Source organism: Saccoglossus kowalevskii, chromosome 7 (assembly GCF_978046115.1).
Source record: "Saccoglossus kowalevskii chromosome 7, keSacKowa6.1, whole genome shotgun sequence".
Lineage (NCBI taxonomy): Eukaryota > Metazoa > Hemichordata > Enteropneusta > Harrimaniidae > Saccoglossus > Saccoglossus kowalevskii.
The window spans coordinates 10,049,521-10,069,149 of NC_140647.1; the positions used below are offsets into that span (position 1 = coordinate 10,049,521).

A 19,629-nucleotide genomic window follows, 5' to 3' on the forward strand; every position below is an offset into this window, starting at 1 on the left:
TGTTTTACAACAAATTCTTTTTTAATTCACAGATGTAAAACAAAGTTCTTCACCCAAATTTGAATTTCTAACATTGGCATGGCTAGACATTTTTTCTGTGTTTTGAAGTACTAGAAACGTTATATTGGCTCACTATTAAAAAAATGTCAAAAAACGCAGATACAATTCCTGTTAAATGAAATTCACAATAAAAACTAAAGAGGGGAAACAAGTACAGATTCGGAAAATGCATAATTACCACAAAATCTAAATTAATGAAATTTTACTTGGTGGTCGCCACAAGTGATGTCAGGCAATGAAGTTACACCATCATCTACGACACTGGCGCCAAGCTTAGTTCAAACACATACCGTTGAAGGAAGGATACAAGGATTTGAATTGACAAAAATGAAAGCAGACATGGCAAAATATTAACCCCCCCAAATGGCACGAGTGTATCCTAATAAGTAAAACTGGAAGACAAATATTGCGTAAACGATATTTCGACAGCGTGCACCCAAAACATGTTTATAAATAATTCCACACAACACAATTAAAGCGGGAGGGTCGTCACCTGCGCACACGCTGGAATTGAGACACAAGCGACGATAACACGCGCTAAAAACGCAAAGGCTCATGGGTAGACGCTTGTTTGTAAACAATGACACGTTGTGGCCATCTGACGTATGCGCAGGTGATGACTCCCCTGCTTTAATGTGGCAGTCAGTTACTAGTGCATGTAATTATATCAAAAACAACATGACCGTATTAATATTCAAGACCTTGTTACTCTCTGTCTTTCTTACATAACCAAAATTATTGTCACTTGGCGTATACCGCCATTCGAAATGCAGCTTTCTAGAACAGCACAGAGTTTAGAATTCCAACTAAAAGCCTGGTGTTTGTGGTGGCATTGCCAGATCTATTGCCTCCACGAGATCACTGTACTTAGCCCCAAATAGTTCCAATGCTCGTCGCAAATTCCAATACCCCTGTGCACCTCTCTGTTTGATTTTCGCGAGTAACCGCTCTGTCTTGATTTTATCTGTTGCACCGTTGTACACATACTGCGCTTCCTGTGGCGTCAATGAATTGAACTGTGTAAGTATGGGTAGAATGTCCATAGCTTTTAACTTTGATGCCAGTTTATGGTCCAATATGAGATTAGAAGCAGTCAAGAAGGCCTGGAGGCTTGCAGCATCCATGGTGAGTCGTTGCTATACAGATTGTCGGTACCACAATATCTCAGTGTACATGGGACACTGTAATTGAATTAGAAACAACACTTTTGATTAGACAACTCACATTTTAATGGTTAATTTGACGAATAAATCATTGGAAAAATTATTAACTACCAATAAGTCTCATTATGTGAGTTTTAGAATTGAAATGGGTCGGGTAAACAATGTGTTATACACTTCATCTAGAAAATAATGTATTCATAAACACTAACTATATCCTGTCTTCATCCGCCCAAAACACCACAACCACTTACGTTTGTAGAAAGCTACGTCTTTTTTGACTGTAGATCTCTAATTTCACGTCCAATAGATTGTAGGCACGTCTTTTACTTGTTTAGCTATGGTCTCATGACCAATGTAAATCAGGTAAGCCATCATTGTGGCGAGAAAAATCCTATTTAATACAGATAAGGTTCAACAGTGACACTTTAAAGCGAAAGGGTCGTCACCTGCGCACGCGCGGGAATTGAGTCCTAAGCAAAGATGACAACGCAAGCTAAAAACACAAAGGCTCATGGGTAGATGCGTGTTTGTAAACAACGACCCGCCATGCGCTTGCTGGCCATCTGCCGCAAGCGAAGGTGACAACTCCCCCCCCCCCCCGCTTTAAACTAAAGGGGACGGGTAGAAGATTCCGCTTGCTTGTCAAAATCATATTTAAATTCAGTGAGTTTTTTAAAGTAGTAATGAAATATATTATTGGAAAAAAAAGTGTAAAGAAATTTCCGGTTACATGTGTGTGTCAAAAAGACCACCACTCGATTTCCAATGATCAATCCTTAAAGCGCGGTAGTCGTCGCGCTGCGCATGTGCGAGATATATGGGTCTCATATAAACAAAGATAGCGACTTTGACTGTTGCGCAGATCAACGAGTACTAGTACGAACTTACACGTTTCCAAGCTTTAATCTGGTAATTTTCATGTGATTGGAAGATATTGAAGGAGTCACCGGCGGTAATCAGTTCAAGTCTCGCCCAGGCCAAACCTCATACTTGTGATTTCCAGTTGAAGAGCTTATTGGATTGTGGGAAAATAAATGTTCATCAACACGAATGTCGAATTTGCGCAGCGTGACGACTACCGCGCTTTAATCTTTTGCTCATATTTATGACAACGATTCCGTATCCGATTTGATGATTAATTTTTTAGCTGCGCAGGTATCAAAATAATATCTACGTTATGAACGCCGTTACGCACTCTCCAGCCCAGAGTTCTTAGCGCAGGCAGGCTAACATTTGTAGAAGCGCCATCTTGCGTGGAGAGTGGGCGTTTCGTTCACTGATTTACGTCACATAAAGACCATTATATTATAGCTAGAGGGCGCTATTTACATGAACGGCGTATTACGAGTAAATACTGTATGTATACGTCTAAAACAAGTCCGAGAGTTTAGACTTACCGGCTATATATGATTGAATGTAACTAGAGCTATCAGTGGGTAAAGGGGAACGTGTGGTTACAATATCGGGAGGGAGAATATAGAGATAATACCCGTAGAATACCGATGAATCGTCAGGTTGCCAGATTGGGTCAAGCGAGGTTAGTTGTGTCTCAATCTGATTAAAATCTGATGTAGTGTACGGGCTTTAATTATTTTGGCTATAAACTTATTTTATTTTTTTTACTTTTGTTATTAATGTATTTTTTATTTTATTATTATTTTACTTTGATTTTGTGTTTTTTTTTTTAATTCCGCCCTACCTACATCTGATCCGACGCCTATGTAAGTCCCGTTCAAATCTCGCGTAAATAACAGCCAATCACAGCCCCCCTTTTATACAGGCCGTCGGTTGCTTACTTTTCATTGTAGCGATACTCCACGGGCAATCTGTCTGTACATTATATTTTGCCCACTTGAATAAACCATTAATAGAAAATTGCTAGTATATTTTTATTTACAAAAGAAATTCCACAGCATTTTACAATTTTTGTCATTACATTGAATACTTTTTTAACTTCCAACAAATGTGTACACTTCCTGATACATCTTCGCCAGCCAAGGTTCGTTCATTCAGTCATCGCTTCAACTTTACACCAAAAACTGAGCATAATTATCTAGAATAGAAGCAAAGCAATAAGTAAATCGTAATGATTAGAACACTGTAAACAGCTATAGTAAACAATCCAAACTGATTTTAAATTGTATAACGGTCACCGGCCCACGGCATCGACGCAGAAAATTGGAGCAAATAAAAAAATATTTTATCCCAGTCCAAATCAGCTCAATTACTTTAATAAAGAGTTATTGTATAATGTACAAAATTTTGATACATACTTTGGCCCGATCGTCAACAAAACATCACCCGTCTCCAGGGCAAGCGACTGGAAAAAGACACCGGTGTTCGGTCGAACCGGTGGAAACAAAATCGTCACTCCCAGAATAACTACGCAAAATAACAATCTAAACTCGAACCATTCGAGTCACAATATTAACATAAAAATGACTTTCGTTGCATTTGACAATGATAAACTTACCGAAAAGCCGTGTTATTCTCGGTCGCTAACGTCGGTATAATCCGCCATTTTATTTGAGTGTGTTTGCCACCTGAATCTGCCCTTTTTGCAGGCACTAGTGGGAGGGAATGTAGTGAGAGGGGTGATGGGTGGGGAGAGGGCAGCGGGAACCAAGATGCAGTGGGAGGGCATTTTTTTGACGTTAGTGGGAGGGGAATTACGAACAGCTTAACCTCTCCCCTCCAAATTTAAAAACGTGTCAAATATCAATAAAAAGTATGTACATGATGGACAATTATTAATAATGACGGTTTTGGAAAATTTGGCCCGTTGGCTGCACCTGCAAATTGAATATCATCTCCGTCAGCCACGTGAATCAGACGATTGAACGTGAATGTGAACGTGTAATTTTGATATTGTTGTTTGATACTGCATCTTAATGATTTCATTTGATTATCATTTAACACGAACTAAAAGTTGTACGACACCCCACTAAATATAACACATCAGTTTTTAATACGCATGTACAACAATTGTTTACGTACGTAGAATAACTAACAATACTTTTTAAAATAAAATATCCATCGAATGAATAGTGTTTAGTCATGCATCCAGATCCCAAATAAGTGTGAAAATAGTATGGTGTATAACAATCAATACGCGTGCTGTATGCAAGAGTTAAAAACAACACAGAACAGTAAAGCTATTATTGCCCGGACTTGTAACACATATGATATATACGTAAAGATATAACGTAGGAAAGTAAGACGTTCAAAAATGTGCCAATTTATTAAACGCCCCCAGCTTTTTGAAAGAAATTGCCAATGGATAAATTCCCAGTAAAAAGAACTATTTATGCGTAAAGAAGAAATTAAATTAAATTCCAAAATTCTGGCCGATAATTTCAACGTGGCGCCACGGTTCACGTGTTCACATCTGGGTCGACATACTTAATATCCCTACATCAAGTTGACAGTCACGTGATTTGATAGCTCCATTTTGATACCCCCAACACAAAACATCGAATTCAGATAAGATAAATACGTCACATTCAGGGGGCATGTGGTATTTTTTTTATCGAAGTACAAACTGTACGTCATACAATGTGTTGTCTCGTTGCCAGTCATGCATTAAATCAATGAAATAATCCTCTAAATATCTATCACATCACAGCATAGCAGGTAAATGTTTCATTTGAAACATCACGAAATCCACAAAAATTTGTATTCTTTTGGCTTTATGCACAAATCTGCGACCGAGCGCGCCATTGCCAAACTAGGAACGAACTGTATCATTGACGTAACAGGGTTTATTGAACCTTGGTGGTCGGTTCGATAACCCGGATATCAGTATATATAAGATAAAAGTGAAACACAGGCATGGCACACCGTGATATTGTTTCCAAATATGTCCCACAAATCAATGCACAATTTACCAGAAAAATAAACATTTTAAATGTTCGACGGTTGCACAGATAAAACTCAGTAATACTCACAGACACTGACGTCATTGGTCCGAGTAACCGAACTGTTACACAGGCAGTATTACCTTAATCGTTGTAATATCCGAATGGTCGTGTCATAGAGGAATGATCCACTAACAATTAATGCATCTATTTGTCAGGGGAGGAAACGTTTGGCCAAAGACTTGTACCTGATTCCCGAGTGCATGTTTTAACAAATCGATGGATGATGACAACTTTGATACTCAATTAATAATAATGTGCTCGCATCATATGTGGACATAATTGTGTGCAATTAAAAGTTACCCCCCCCCCCACCTGTAATGAAACATTCTGAACGTCAAAGGTTTTACACATGATTGTGTTAACCAGATGTGGCCAGTTGCCCGTAAGTGAAAATCAAGATGAGTTTGTTTTCTCTTACAATAAACATTTCGTACGCAAAGAGGCACACGGGGATTTCATGAAATGAGAATATTTGAAATATTTATTTTCACTGATTTTTTTTTCTACGACTTCAGTGTGATGAAAGGTAGCTAGGAACACTGGCTATGACGGTTCCGTCATATTCACTTGTTGGTCGGAATTCCTCGTTCAATGATTTCACGTACATGCAAGTCAAAAAAAAAAAGAAGGAAAGACAATGGCCAACGATTGGGTGTTCAGCTGTTTTTGATTACTTGTTACCAGGCGCCAATAACTTAGCGTCCAGACAAACGAGGATCACGTGTCCCGCCAACGAGTTGTGTTATTTATCCACGCAGCACACATGAAGTTGTGTCGCGTTTTAGTATTGTTTGATATCTTAAACAGAACAATCGAAATGAAAGTAAAATTTATCAACAGTAAAAAAATAACCAATTTTGATTTACTGTATGAAAATGGTGGGCAATACAGCCCTAGTCTGCATATTGGCTAACAGAAGTTATGACGACACCATTACAACTGATAGTAAGAATTGGCGCTAAAGTTTTTTGATTATTTTTCAAATTGATTGTTTCAAATTGTTGTTTTCATTGCAAAAATCAAAGCAATATTTTGATTAGCTGACATAACCAGTCTTAACTGATTAACTGGTAAATATTTTGAAGCAATGTTACTACAGTGAAAACTCAAGTAATTTGGCATAATCATGAATTTCGTAAAATTTGTTTTATAACAATTCGCTTCACGTAACAAAGGAAGAGCCATTTTTTTTCATTTTTACCTCATGAATATTAATTTATGCAAACTCCGGCCTCTCCGAGACTGTGGCCGCCCTGTGTCCCTTTCTTTCGCTGTAGGTTCATCCTCAGACATCTAATAGTAATAGTTCATTAGTTGTCCGAGGTTCATCCTACTCCCTACTTGCCTTCATTGATTAAATCTTATTTTCTGACTTAATTAGACATGACAATTCGTTCGTATACAAGGTGATTATCGCGTATTATTATTAGCACGATCTTAATTGCGTCATGAAATATTTTTTTAAATTTTTGAGATAACAAATTTGAACTTAAATTTAATATAGCGCCACCTAGCGTTCAAAAACAACACAATACATAGACTTTTCTGGTCAACTGGTTATAGGCTTTAATATGCGCCGACACGTGCGCAATGGACGCATTAAATTTTTTCGACTGGCGGCACACCGGGCAGTACGTATTGCATTTGCTTGTACCAGTCCAAGTTTGTAGCAGAGCGATTACTAATACCCAAATAACAATACAATAAAACATTAGGGAGTTGTATCTAATACCACGTGTCGAATACGAGCTATTCAACACGGCTTTCATCCGCCCGTACATCTGACGCGGATTTACTTATTTAATTCGCCACTATTGGTGTACTTGACACCAGTACTAGAACACACCGTGACGATTCACGACTCGCACTCGGATTGGATAATTTGGTAAAAACTCGAAAACCCCACGATGTCCCCCGTGTTCACGATAAAATAAATCCAAGTTGCTACATATAGAGGCATCTTAGGCGTTTTCATTGGTATTGGGGGGTACGGATTTTTTCGAACATTTTATTCACGTACACGTGATGAAAATTATTGTGTTTATATATCATTTTATTCAGTATTCAGTCCTCAAATGTTGCGTTTGTCTTAACCCACGACAAAATTGTTATTTTCACTAAACCCTCTAGCCCACCTGTTTTAAAACAGAAAACCAAGCACAAGCCGATGCGAGTCTAGTACAAATTTGAAGTCGTAAATTATGCATATACAATCTGTTTAATGACGCATGTATTCATTTCGTGGTCGGTGATGTATTTTGATGTACATACAGCGTCAAATGCACATGCTCCCTAGAGTACGTACAAATAATTCAAAACGCATGCGTAGTTGAATTCTGCATTAAAATACTTCCATTGCAGTGTGTGCCCTGCCAAAACGACAGTTGCCAAGATGCAACATTCGTTGCCAATAAATAACGCCACTACTTCTTGCACAACACTCAGCTGTGTCATACTTGCAGCCATTTTGCTACAATTTACATACATGTATATAGCCCATAACACTAATTATAACTCCATAGTCGACACCGTTAGCGATTGGGCGATCAAAATATTGTTTTAATTTGTAAAATGGATGTAAACAAAACAGATTTGTTAGGTTTTCTACCTTCAATATTCTCAGAAAAATAGCTAGTTTTGAAGTGTCTAATCGCAAATTGCCCAGATCCACAGGTCATCGATACTTGTCAATAAATGAAGCTACACCATAGTCCCTCTATCGAGGACAGAGGTACTGTGGCTGCACATACAAGTCTAACAGCTGACGTAATTGAAATACGCCCTCGTACATCGAGTTTAAAAAAAACGCGGTGAATCCCATTGGCCAACGACAACCATGTGATTTGGTTGCTGATAGCTAATTGGTGGCACGAGAACACAGTCAGCTGGTGCACACGTGATAATAAATAAATGCGATATTTACTGTATGGGGCCGCCATCTTGCGGCATAAAACTAAATAAGAGACAAGTTGTGAAACGCGTTTTCAGAAAACTACAAATCAGGACAAAAATACCAATCTTTCACAAAAATACGATCCGTTGGAGTTATATTAAGCCAACCGATTACAATATTCGACCGAATTCGGTGTTTTTGTGTGAAAAAACCCTTGCATACGAACACCTAATTACACGAAAAACCTAGAACACTAAGCCGGGGTATTTGAAACCGAAATTGTCATCTAACTGAAAGGCCGTCGCTGATTAGCTGGAATGACAATTTGTGGTTTTCAAATACAAGCGTTATACATCGCCCCAGTGGGTGCATGACCGCAATCAATTAAATCGAACATTAAAATTAGCCCAGGAACTCATTGCATGGTTAATATTCCGAAACTAGTTCAAACAGTCGTACAAGTTCATGCAAACTAGTTATCACATATGCGAACAAACGTATCGATTAAGTTGCAACTCAGCACGACAGTACCCATCCTACAATATGAATGAATCTGTCGGGATACACCGTTTACAAGCAGTTTATCAAATATGCAAATGAGCTATAAAATCACTGAAGCATGATACATAGTCCATCTTTCACAAACTCAAATTGTGTTCTTTTATTTTATGAAAAAATGATTCAATATATATGGAGAAAACTGTATGCAAATCGCATATGGAGGATTTAACAACCCATGACCCCTGCCCTGCCCTGCCTTGTCAAATGACGTGAAAAGGACCACCAGTAAACGTGAACTTAAAACGAGACATCAGGATTTATTTATTTGTTCTTGTCAATCAATGTAGCAGTCATCTGTCTCAACAGTGTTTAACAGCGTCTTCTGTCATCGAGTTACATACTGCACCTGTTGTCTCCCATAAACTCGCCCAACTATCGTCTTTCAACCAACAAGTGACATTCTGTTGTATAGTTTACGCGATTTTCAAACCATATACCGAGATTGATTTGTAGACTTTTCCATTGTCTACTCTAAATCCATATATTGATAATCGTTAATTCAAACTCAATCGTTTAAGTTGTATTTTTATCGCGGGAATTATATCGATTTTCCCCAAAAGATTGTGGCATTTTACATGCATCCTGTTCATTACAGTACTTGGATGACATACTAACCTTTATGGCAAGCGTAATTGAGTGTTCACTTACGGTAACCCTTTCAGGAATCCTGAAACCAACACGTTCAGGCAAGGCACGTGTCCGAGATCTTGAATTAACACCATACCACAGCGAAACAATGTAAAGCAGTTGAAGTACAGTTGTACCAGACGTGTTGCAGTTTCTTTTCCCGGAGAGACAACGGAGGACGACACGACTATCTGATAGGGGTTGGTTCACCACACTTCGGCTAACTTAATTTTCTACTATTTATCCTGAAACCCTATACAGTATACACCAAATCACGAATTCCACTCGTTCATAAATAGTTTAATTTTTAATGAAACGATTGGTGAATTTTCTCGATAAAAATTGCCATGCCTGGCATTAATATGTACTTGAACATATCCAGTCAGTTCGTTTAAATAATACGTTCCAACGGAGACAGTGTAATCCCAACAACTCCCAATATATATATATAGGGTGGACAGGCTAGTGTGGTAACTCGAGGGAAGACGAATCGGGCCATTCCAGCCATAGCATTTGCGACTTCAATGCCAGCTATGCGTGAACTGTCGTGACCGGATCAGGCAAGGCATTCTCCATGTGTTGGTTGCAACAGCTGGATGACAACAAGCAGCGCCGGTCTGAGCAATAAATTGAACGATTGTTCTCGAATTGCTAATTTGTACTGTAATTTAAGATTAGTCGATAGAAATTAATAACAACTCCGCCCGGAACTCGTACGTTCCCGTTTGCGGAGGCGGTAAAAATGGAACAAGCGACAATTTCAATATATCATTACAATACTGATTATTACTATTCATTTGTGATTCTCGGATATATCTGAATGTTGCTCGGACACGCATGCAAGCAAAATACACCAAATGCAATGAACTCAACACTCAAATGTGTTCAGTTCTGAAGAATTCCACACGCAGTGAACGTATGAATATGACCCGACCCCACAGTGGTATTCGAGTCATACCCTAAAGACACTTTCAATTTACATGAACAGATTCGTCTGGCGAGACTGGGATAGGTGGGATGTTATGGACATCTGAAAACAATGATTTTACAAGAAAATACAGCTTGAAATAAAATGTTGATATACAACATGTAACATCAATGTGGAAAACCCCGATCAAATCTTGCAGTGTTAAATCCCCAACTCTGAACTTACACGGCGGGCGATGCAAAAGAATAGCCCATGATAAGATGTCTGTCATTGGCTATTGGACTAGATGTCCGAGTTAGATCATGAATATTTATTTGATCATTATAGAGCTTAGGGTCCACCTGCCATGTAGTTAATGTAAACGTTTACTGCATTCACGCATTGCGCAATAAATTTTCAGACTTGAAAAATAAAACACTGTCCCTTTTTCGCACTATTTCTTAAATCGCGTGGAATTGGCAGGCCGCTAAAATTACGAGACTTTCCCCCCCGAAAAAAAAACATGCAGACGGAAAACCCCTCTTAGTACGAATCAGTCTTCTCTGTATGAAGTCACCCCCAATAAAATGTTACGGCCTCGCATTTCATCTTGTGCCATCTCAAAAACCCAGTTAATAATTAAAAAATCAGTGTTCACTTTTCCATCCCGGGTTTCTAAATTGCATATTTCTTGTATACATTGTAAAACAAACGTCAACATGCTTTAGCAGTGATCATCCAGAGCGAACCGAGAAAGTTTCAGGTTTCCCAGAGAGTCGCCACCCGTAGCGAAACATCGAAACATAATCGTATAATTTGTTCACATCCGTCGTTTGAAAGTCACTCGTTTATCTTCAACTTCTCGTGTCGCTTGCGTGTATTTTTATTCACTACCGACACGATTCCATCACTTCCTACTAAAACCATTCTTTGCGAAAACAATAGTCCATGCAAATTGTCTGGAACCATTAAACGACGGTAATGACGGTCTCCCAATCACGACACTTGTACCATTCGACACGCGCGATAAATCACATTCTCTCGCTTCTACGATGCGGTTTTTCTGGTCGTCTGACAAACAGGGTTTGACTTCAAAAACTAACAGGGCTGTCAAATTGAACGACAATTGGGAGAGAGCACTTGTATTATTTATATATGGGTATAACGATTTGTGATGACAATCACGATCCGGGATACAAATATGTCAAAATAAATTTTCAATAATGATACTAGTAATTTTGATGTCGAAGAATAATTACCTTGTTAGAGGGCGCTACTCTGGAAAGGTATACCTGACAGTTCAAGACTGTCAATAACAGACCCGGAAACAAAGACAAAATATAATTTAACATTTAATTTCCATTCAAATACTAACACGTATAATATATATTCGATAAATTCTGCAATAATTCTATATATAGATTTCCACTATTCTTGCTCCGAATCTGTGAAACAATAGAAATAACAGTTTATAATGTATGCGCAGATATTAAGCACCAAATAAAATATTTCACAAATATTTTGCATCGGGATTCATTATATATTTGCGGAATATTTGCGTTTCCATTGAGAATCGACGCATTTAAAGCGGGGGAGTCTTCACCTGCGCATGCGTCAGATGGCCATCGCGTATCATTGTTTACAAACAAACGTCTATCCACGAGCCTTTGCGTTTTTAGCGCGTATTATCGTCGCCTGGGACTCAATTCCCCCGCGTGCACAGTTGACGACCCTCCCGCTTTAAAACAATATCTTGGTTGTTGTACCACATAGCAACGCACATAAAGCAAAATACTAGAATACACACTGGCTGAACAGAATATAAGGTGTAGTCGTGGGGTGATGGCTGATAAATAGAACTTTGAAGTTGAAAGACTACAATGTCGAAACTGCAATGCACCATGTAGCAAATTCTTTAATGAAAATCACCCTGACCATAGTTTAGTATAGTTACTTCCGCGATATTCACGTATCAACGTCATCAACACGTATGGTGTAAGCCATACTTGAATCACGTGATGGCAATGGTTCATCAACATTGGTTTCAAGAAACTATGCCATACATCAGTTAATTTGTGTTTGAACTGTTCACGAATAATGAAGTATAAAATTAAATTAGAAAAAAAAAACGCCACTGTATACTCGCTCTTTCGATTAAAATACACTTGACTGGCTTTGACACCAAGCTTTATTTTAGTAATTGTCCATATAAAAAAATATAAAAGTAGTTAATCTTTCATTTACTTCTTAAAATTGTGTACGAGAAACTTGAAATTAGATCCGGGCGTTCATATTACTCGGAAGTTCACACCACTTATAGTAGTTTTCAAGAATGTCAACTCAGCCCAAATTTGTTTAGAAATCATGATAACCCCTTTGTGCCCTTTCCAGAATACATTTTTGCATAACACTACTTTTATTTTGATTTACAGCACATTGATCGTACAACAATCATTAATCATATATGTATCACGGAACCAGTCGTGTAATATTGGCGAGTTTGTGATTTGGGTCCACCGTACTATTAATTTCCAATAATTTTTAAAATTGCAATCAAATTCTTACCATTCGCAATAATTTCTTGTATCCAGGCATGCGCAGAAGTGACACGCGAGAAGCCTGATGAATATTTCGAGTCGCCACATCCACAATACATCCATGAACTAATTCCTGCCAGGTACCAGCGACCGTCAATTTTGTTACAAACTAATGGTCCCCCAGAATCTCCCTGTAAATAAACGTATAATGCATCATTGAACTTTGACCGAAGGTTACACACGATTAATACTGCATATATCGGCATGTACGAGACTACGCTGCATAGTGAGAAGCATACGGTGTAATTCAATGACAAATGAGTTGGAAAATTTGTATAGCTTTACAAAATCCAAACCGAACAATTTGTACAAATAAAAATTCCTGTCTAAATATTGTGTTTGTCGTGCCTATCCGTTCGGGCGGGGTAGTTATTTGGTCATTACTTTTAAGTATCGCAAAAGAATGTACATCATGGAACATGATGATGCTTGCATGCATAGTATCTGCCTATTTTTATACACAATTGTCCCGAAAATAATTCCATTGTTAAACTTACAAAGCATATTCCTGTGCAGTTACCAGTATTCCCAGCACACATCATTGAGTACGCTGTTGCCTCGCTGGTATATTTATGCACAAAGTATTCATAACAGTCGTTTGCATCCAAAATGGTCAGTTGTACTTCCTGCAGAATCTGTGATATTTCAGCTGCAATAGAAACATACCACGTACTAAAGTTCTTGTAATTTTAAAATTTAAAATGTGCACAAATATATTCGGAAACAAAGAAATGATAATTTTTAGTTAAATACGAGTAAATACTTAATATTACGACTACAACGTCCCAAGAACACGGCACATAACATTTCGAAATGATCTTGATTTATTGTAAAATTGTCATTATAGCCAATTTGACTCAATGCACGAATTGTAAACATCTTTTCAAATCTGTTCAATACTAGGACATATGCACAATATATGTTGGCCCAGATTAAATTTCAAAGAATTCAGTTACATTTGTTTAACATTGTTTTGCAATATGTGGACAAGATATCAAATTTGGCTGAAGTGCTGAAAAAAGCGATTTAAATGAATGTTAATAATAGTCTAAATCATCGGGGAATGTAATCACGTAATTAGAACGCTCTCTAATTCACCCGGTGATAGATAACGCACATCGATTGTGAACAAGTTTTGTCATTTTAACAAAAATAGGTACTATCCATTCAGCTACAGGACAAGAAAATGTCACGTCATTTTGCGATGAATCTACCATGCTGTATTACATAAATGCAATATCATAAGTAATTGATTATTCTAAAAAGTAATTAGGGTTATTCACATAATCTGATTGTGAATTAACTAAAAGGTCCACAACATTTTGGTCAGTATATACGTCACCGAAAAAAAAAAGTACCAAACAAACTACCAAAAATCGTCGAAAAGTGTAAAAGGAAAAAGTACGAATATACTTAATAATTAAAAAGTCATTATAGTGAAGATGCAGCCCATCAATTTGTTTTTGCATTTTTATATGTAGAAAATCTTAGTCTCACTTATGTAATTTCGGATCTCTAGCACAAATAGAACATTAAAAACACTCAAATAACTTTTTTCAAATGAAAAGTATAATTCGGCCGTGAAAATATGTTAGATTCTCTGTATATGAGAGAGTTGTAGCAACTATACTCAAAATGCACTGGGTGAACGATTAAGCAAATTTCAATCAATCCCCCAACGTAATAATTACAATACATTGAAACTAACTTACCATTGTACTCAAAACTTCCCCATCCCGAGATAACACATTCCCTCCCAACAGGGTCGGAGAAAGTCATTTTGCATAACGCATATCGGTCATACGTAACAACTAAACGGAATAGGCACATCTAAATACAACAATGCTAAGTCCCAATTATAGGTCTTCGAATCGTATCACGAGAGTAGCCTTGTGGTTCTAAATCTATCACAGAGAGTACACCCATCTTAACGTGCAAATCTTCCGGCTCAGATAAGGTATCGTTCCTGAAATCAAATGATTATCAAAACAAACCATGTAAATGCCTTTGGCCTCGTTCGTTAACAAAATGCTGACAAAAACTATGGCATCGAGAGCTGTAATTGCACTCCAACTCGTGCGATAGAAATATCGGTGCTTTTTTTAATATGTAATATTTTGTAAAATTAGTAGTGTTAGGTAACAAGAAATCGACAATGATTCTGGCCATTCCTTAATCTGTTAAATACATTTGATCATTAACGTGTTGCCCGAGCAGTCCCGGTCACCTGCACATGGTGGATCTCATAAGCCCAGCCGTAATCCAAAAAATACTATTATTGTATCTCGGCCTAGCAGTTTGCCTCAACTTTACGAAGTAATAGTAAATAGTCGTATTGCATCGTATGTAGTGTCATTCTGATTTGTTCACGTTTTGCACATTGAATTGTGTAGACATTCGAATAAAGTGACATGTACATGCAAGTATCTGCAAATACAATTTATGAAGTTTTATATTACTGTCAACCACTGAGTTATCAATGATCTATAGAATATAACGAATACAACTTACTCCTGTACTACACAGTCTGCGGCTGTCAGAATCCAGTGTTCATCAATGATTCCACCACCACAGAAATGTGTGTTGTTCTTGTATGTAATGAACAAAGCCACTTGCCACGGCCAACTACCCAATTCTGCATCCGTGCCTCCCACGATGCGACCTGCACCAAGGGGCTCTGTACCACAACCTACAACTACGACAGCAATTGTGTGTTTGTTTAATACATTGGCAATCGCTGGCTTTTATCATTTTTAAAGTTTCGCCTAAATAATGCAAGAGCTCCCCCCTCATTTTCCCTCAGATTTTAATGAATCAGAAAACTCATTAATTTAGACTGATAGCATCTGTTCTGTTAATTCCTAACAGCCCATTAAGAATTGTACCTGCTGGAATTTCACAAAGAAACTGGTGACGTTTTGAGCATTTCGTGAATGACCATTTGAACTGTGTTCTTCTTTGAAATGACCTACAAGAATGAGATACAAGTCAAGTCACGACCGATAACAATGGTAACAAGTAAGATTCTTTCTATTTAGTTAGTGTATGACAAACAATTGAGACATTTTCATTGATAATGCCAGATTATATTCAAGTTGTTTACATTAATATATTTTACTGAAGAGCTGATTTTAAAGAATAACTTCTGGTTAGTTTGTTGTTAATTCACAATAAGGCGGATATCACAAAGCAGACTTGAAAAGTAAATATTCTATTTATACAGATGCAAAACCTGATTCGAAGATATGTAGAATTATATTCCATTAAAAAACTCACTTCATAAAAACGCAATCGTTATTTTTACTATTTCTTGATCGCCCTAAAATCCAGTCATCTGTGAATTCCGCTTCTGAATAGTCAGACCATCGGATACTTTACTCTTTCTCAATATCGTTGAGACCAATCCAAAATGGTCCTATACTGTTACCATGGTTACTTAACACATCTTCATAGATCACATTTGTATATTCGTCTGACGTCTGGGCCAGCTTTCCTCCTCGATTTGAACAGAACTTTTGCGCAGCGTGCCAAGATTTCTTAACAGTCACAACCAAAATGTTAAACTGGCCAACTTCAAGTAACTGGAAATCTTTAAATTATATATTAAAGGATAATCGAACCATCTGAAGTGGGGGAAGGGTGTCAAAGATAAATGCGTACAGATTTTGTAGTGTGAACAACGTCTTGTTTTGATGCAGCAATTGTGTAAAACAAACTAACAGTCACAAACATGACAATATTTTCAGATGACTACAACCTCTTCCGCAATTATTTTCCTCTCATTTAGAATGTCCGATAATGTTTCTTCAATATATTTTATCACAGCGTCTTTCTTGCAGTATTATTTGACAAAAACAATTTGATGGTTGTGGCTTATTTGAAAAATAAACTAGCAAGTATCATTAGGTTGTATCATCTGTTGGAATATAAAGCAAATATAACAAATACCTTTATTTGTATTTCCGGCCGTAGTACCCTGAGAATAAACGAGTTCTATTGGAGCTATTAAGTTTGATGCACATGTTTCCCGGGTAGATTCTTTTCCTGATTAGTCTACTCATGAAAAACATTCTAAAACGTCTGCAATTACCAAAAGTTTAACAATAAAGGGAATACATTGAGAATATAATACAAGTGTATCTTATCTGATGAACATGCCTGCACTTGAGTGTCGAATGACAGAAAATTATAAGAATAAGTTGGCGTTGAATATTCACCAACATGACTATTGAAAATTGACCCATACCGTCATTCGTCGATATGTAACTAACTTCCTCGGTGACGTAGCACGTTACACAATATGCAAGAAAGTTTCTCATTTATTCAAGTGGCAAGATTGTTGAATCTGTTCTATCTACGGAGTTTACTCCTAAAACAATATTTAGGTGGAGTTGGGGCTTAAAATACAGAATTTTGACTCATCCATATGTATAATGAAATAAAAAATAATAAAGGTTTGGAAACTCATGCCAAATCGAGCTCATGAAATTTGCCAGTTGTTCATTAAAAAAACAATTTCAATACTACATTTTTTATTGTTTTAATCAACTGTGCAATACCCGAAATTCGTTCCATTAATTTCTCGTTGACTCGTATTCAAAGAACGCAAAGGATAACTAGCTGTTTCAATGTTCATAGATATGATCAATGCAATATAATACGAACATCTGAGGTTATTTAAAGCGCGGTGGTCGTCGCGTAGCGCGTGTTCGAATTTCATGTAAATAAACAATGTATTTTACACGCGTTGTATACGTCGCTATGAGTCCCATATCGAACAGGACGCGACACGACGACTGCCGCCCTTTAAGCATAATGTATTGTTATTCGCACCAATGCGTATGTAAACACTAACAGAGCAAATACGAATTGGTTCATGGGCAGACATGTATATACTCCTCAAACTTGAAAACTTGCCGACACTTGCAATGTCCACGTCTTTTATTTCAAATTATTTTCAGGGATCATATACTACATACAACTTCTGTGAACTGAATAAATTATTAATACGATGTATATTTTATTTGCTTCTTTAGTTTTTTCTCACGGTTTCACATACTTAAATGTTGGTAGTGTCCTTTCGATTAACAAATCAAACTGAGTTTGGATTGAATTATGATAATTCCAATAGTATGAAATACATAATCTAAATATTAAATATCTAGTGAATATGAACATAAACGAGGCTGCGTTTATCACACTGCATATATAAATTAAGTAAATTCTAGGGTATATATATTTATATGTTGTACATTTTTAATAATACATGTACTTATCTGCAGGTTCCTTGTAGAATTATATAACAGGTGAGCTTTGTGTCGGCAAGAAACTCACTTGCATATTGAGGAAATTACTAAGTCGGCGCGGCAAATCGATGGTTACTTACCGACGAATTTACGCAACGAATACACCCACCCTAGCCTTTTAACAATTGTCCACTTAATCAACCAATATGTTTTATGAAAGTATTTACACTTTCTCTTAGTTAAAGTAGTGCCATAATAATTAGCTATTGTTAGCGAAAGGAGAAGAACATCATAGGAGTGCCAGTAAGAACCCGATATACTGACGACTGGAAACTACACAAATAATTTTGAAAAAGCGTCGCTTTGCTTTATTTTCAGAAATTTATTAAGATCTACTTACGCATGTCAATATGCAGGCGAGGACGATGGCTGTAATAATCATTCTCGTGGAAACAGGAACGGAATAACCACGCCGTGCAGTCTGCGCGTGATCTGCAGAAACTAAATTCGCGATGGGTCAGACATCTGTTTGCTGATTGGACAGAATCGGATTCTACATTACACCAGCATAGTTGGACAATGACGTATTGGTACCACCTGCTACATATGCGTATAATGGAATGCATTTGTTGGAAATTAGAAAAAAAAAATATTTTCTATTTTTATTTATATTTTCTACACAAATAGGCATTTTCTTTTGAATAGTGTTTACAAAAATTCGTCACAGATTTTCTTAACACAACTCGCAGTAGATTCGCCGACGTTCCTCGTAGTATAACACCAGATCAGATGTTGAGCTTTTTCATTAATTCCGTACCACAGACCGCAATGGAGGAATAGAGTTGTTATGTCTATATTATATTATATTATTTCACAAATGAATGTGATAGACGTGATATGCAAAACACAGTATTCCCAAACTGACATACTGGAAGTTTGTGCTCAAAATACTCGTATAGCGCTAGGACGAGTAACTAAAATGCTCATTACGATGTATAGACATGTCATATCAGTCGCCATTGTCCGAATCGTACGGTTTGTTAGTGCCGAATCCGCCAACCCGTGCGGGAAAGGTCAGCCCCCGGGTAAACGCCTATTTTATGTTAAACAAAGGAAAGATATCCAATCAGACGCCGTGTAACATTGCGCGTTGAGTTAAAGAACACAATATCTTGAATAGCGACGTGTGGCACGATTACTTCCAAATTGTTCTAGTAACCGTGCGTGTAGAGTGTTTAGGTTGAGTGCCAACCCCCCCCAAAATGGCGCGCATTTTTCACCAAGTTTTCCACAATTTGTGATGCCAACGTTGCATACTTCGTCAGCAAAGTGACATATTTATGGACCATGTTTTAACAAAGTAATGAAACTGTCAATTCTGAAAGAAAATCTCAGAAACTCTACTCGACTGATCATTCGAGATTTGAACTGTTTGCACAATTTTTGTGATTTGCCGCTCCCTGTCCTCGTTGAAACAAACTCATATTTGTCAGCTCGTAATGCCTCAATTGCATGCTTAGGGTGATCGGTGAGGCTTTTTATTATGAAGAACTGCATCATCTGTTCTGCCTAGGTCGTCATTTAAAAAAACCGCTTTACTGTACAGTATTTTGATACAAAAGAGCTGATTGGCTGTTTATTTTTGTCTTTGTCGT

The 19,629-nt window shown here is 37.4% G+C and overlaps 2 protein-coding genes and 1 long non-coding RNA gene across 4 annotated transcripts; all 3 read right to left on the reverse strand.

Annotated features, from left to right (window-relative positions):
• LOC144349564 (uncharacterized) lies at positions 1 to 9,391 on the reverse strand. 2 transcript variants are annotated; one of them, XM_078008115.2, is made up of 2 exons: positions 9,213 to 9,391; positions 1 to 1,241 (listed from the first exon to the last, which is right to left on the reverse strand). In XM_078008115.2, the coding sequence occupies exon 2, from the start codon at positions 1,182 to 1,184 to the stop codon at positions 867 to 869; it is 318 nt and encodes a 105-aa protein (XP_077864241.1). In that variant the 5' UTR covers positions 1,185 to 1,241; positions 9,213 to 9,391; the 3' UTR covers positions 1 to 866. The 2 variants fall into 2 exon arrangements, with proteins under 2 accessions (XP_077864241.1, XP_077864242.1); XM_078008116.2 differs by lacking the exon at positions 9,213 to 9,391 and adding an exon at positions 5,171 to 5,259.
• Positions 9,392 to 11,465: 2,074 nt separating this feature from the next.
• Positions 11,466 to 14,557, reverse strand: LOC102807257 (chymotrypsinogen B-like). The gene is made up of 4 exons (XM_006814815.3): positions 14,441 to 14,557; positions 13,226 to 13,377; positions 12,697 to 12,859; positions 11,466 to 11,576 (listed from the first exon to the last, which is right to left on the reverse strand). The coding sequence occupies exons 1-4, from the start codon at positions 14,505 to 14,507 to the stop codon at positions 11,560 to 11,562; spliced, it is 399 nt and encodes a 132-aa protein (XP_006814878.2). The 5' UTR covers positions 14,508 to 14,557; the 3' UTR covers positions 11,466 to 11,559.
• Positions 14,558 to 16,510: 1,953 nt separating this feature from the next.
• On the reverse strand, positions 16,511 to 18,487 carry LOC144349563 (uncharacterized). Its single transcript, XR_013420010.2, has 2 exons — positions 18,375 to 18,487; positions 16,511 to 16,644 (listed from the first exon to the last, which is right to left on the reverse strand). It is a non-coding gene; the product is annotated as an uncharacterized LOC144349563 (long non-coding RNA).
• Positions 18,488 to 19,629: the final 1,142 nt, after the last annotated feature.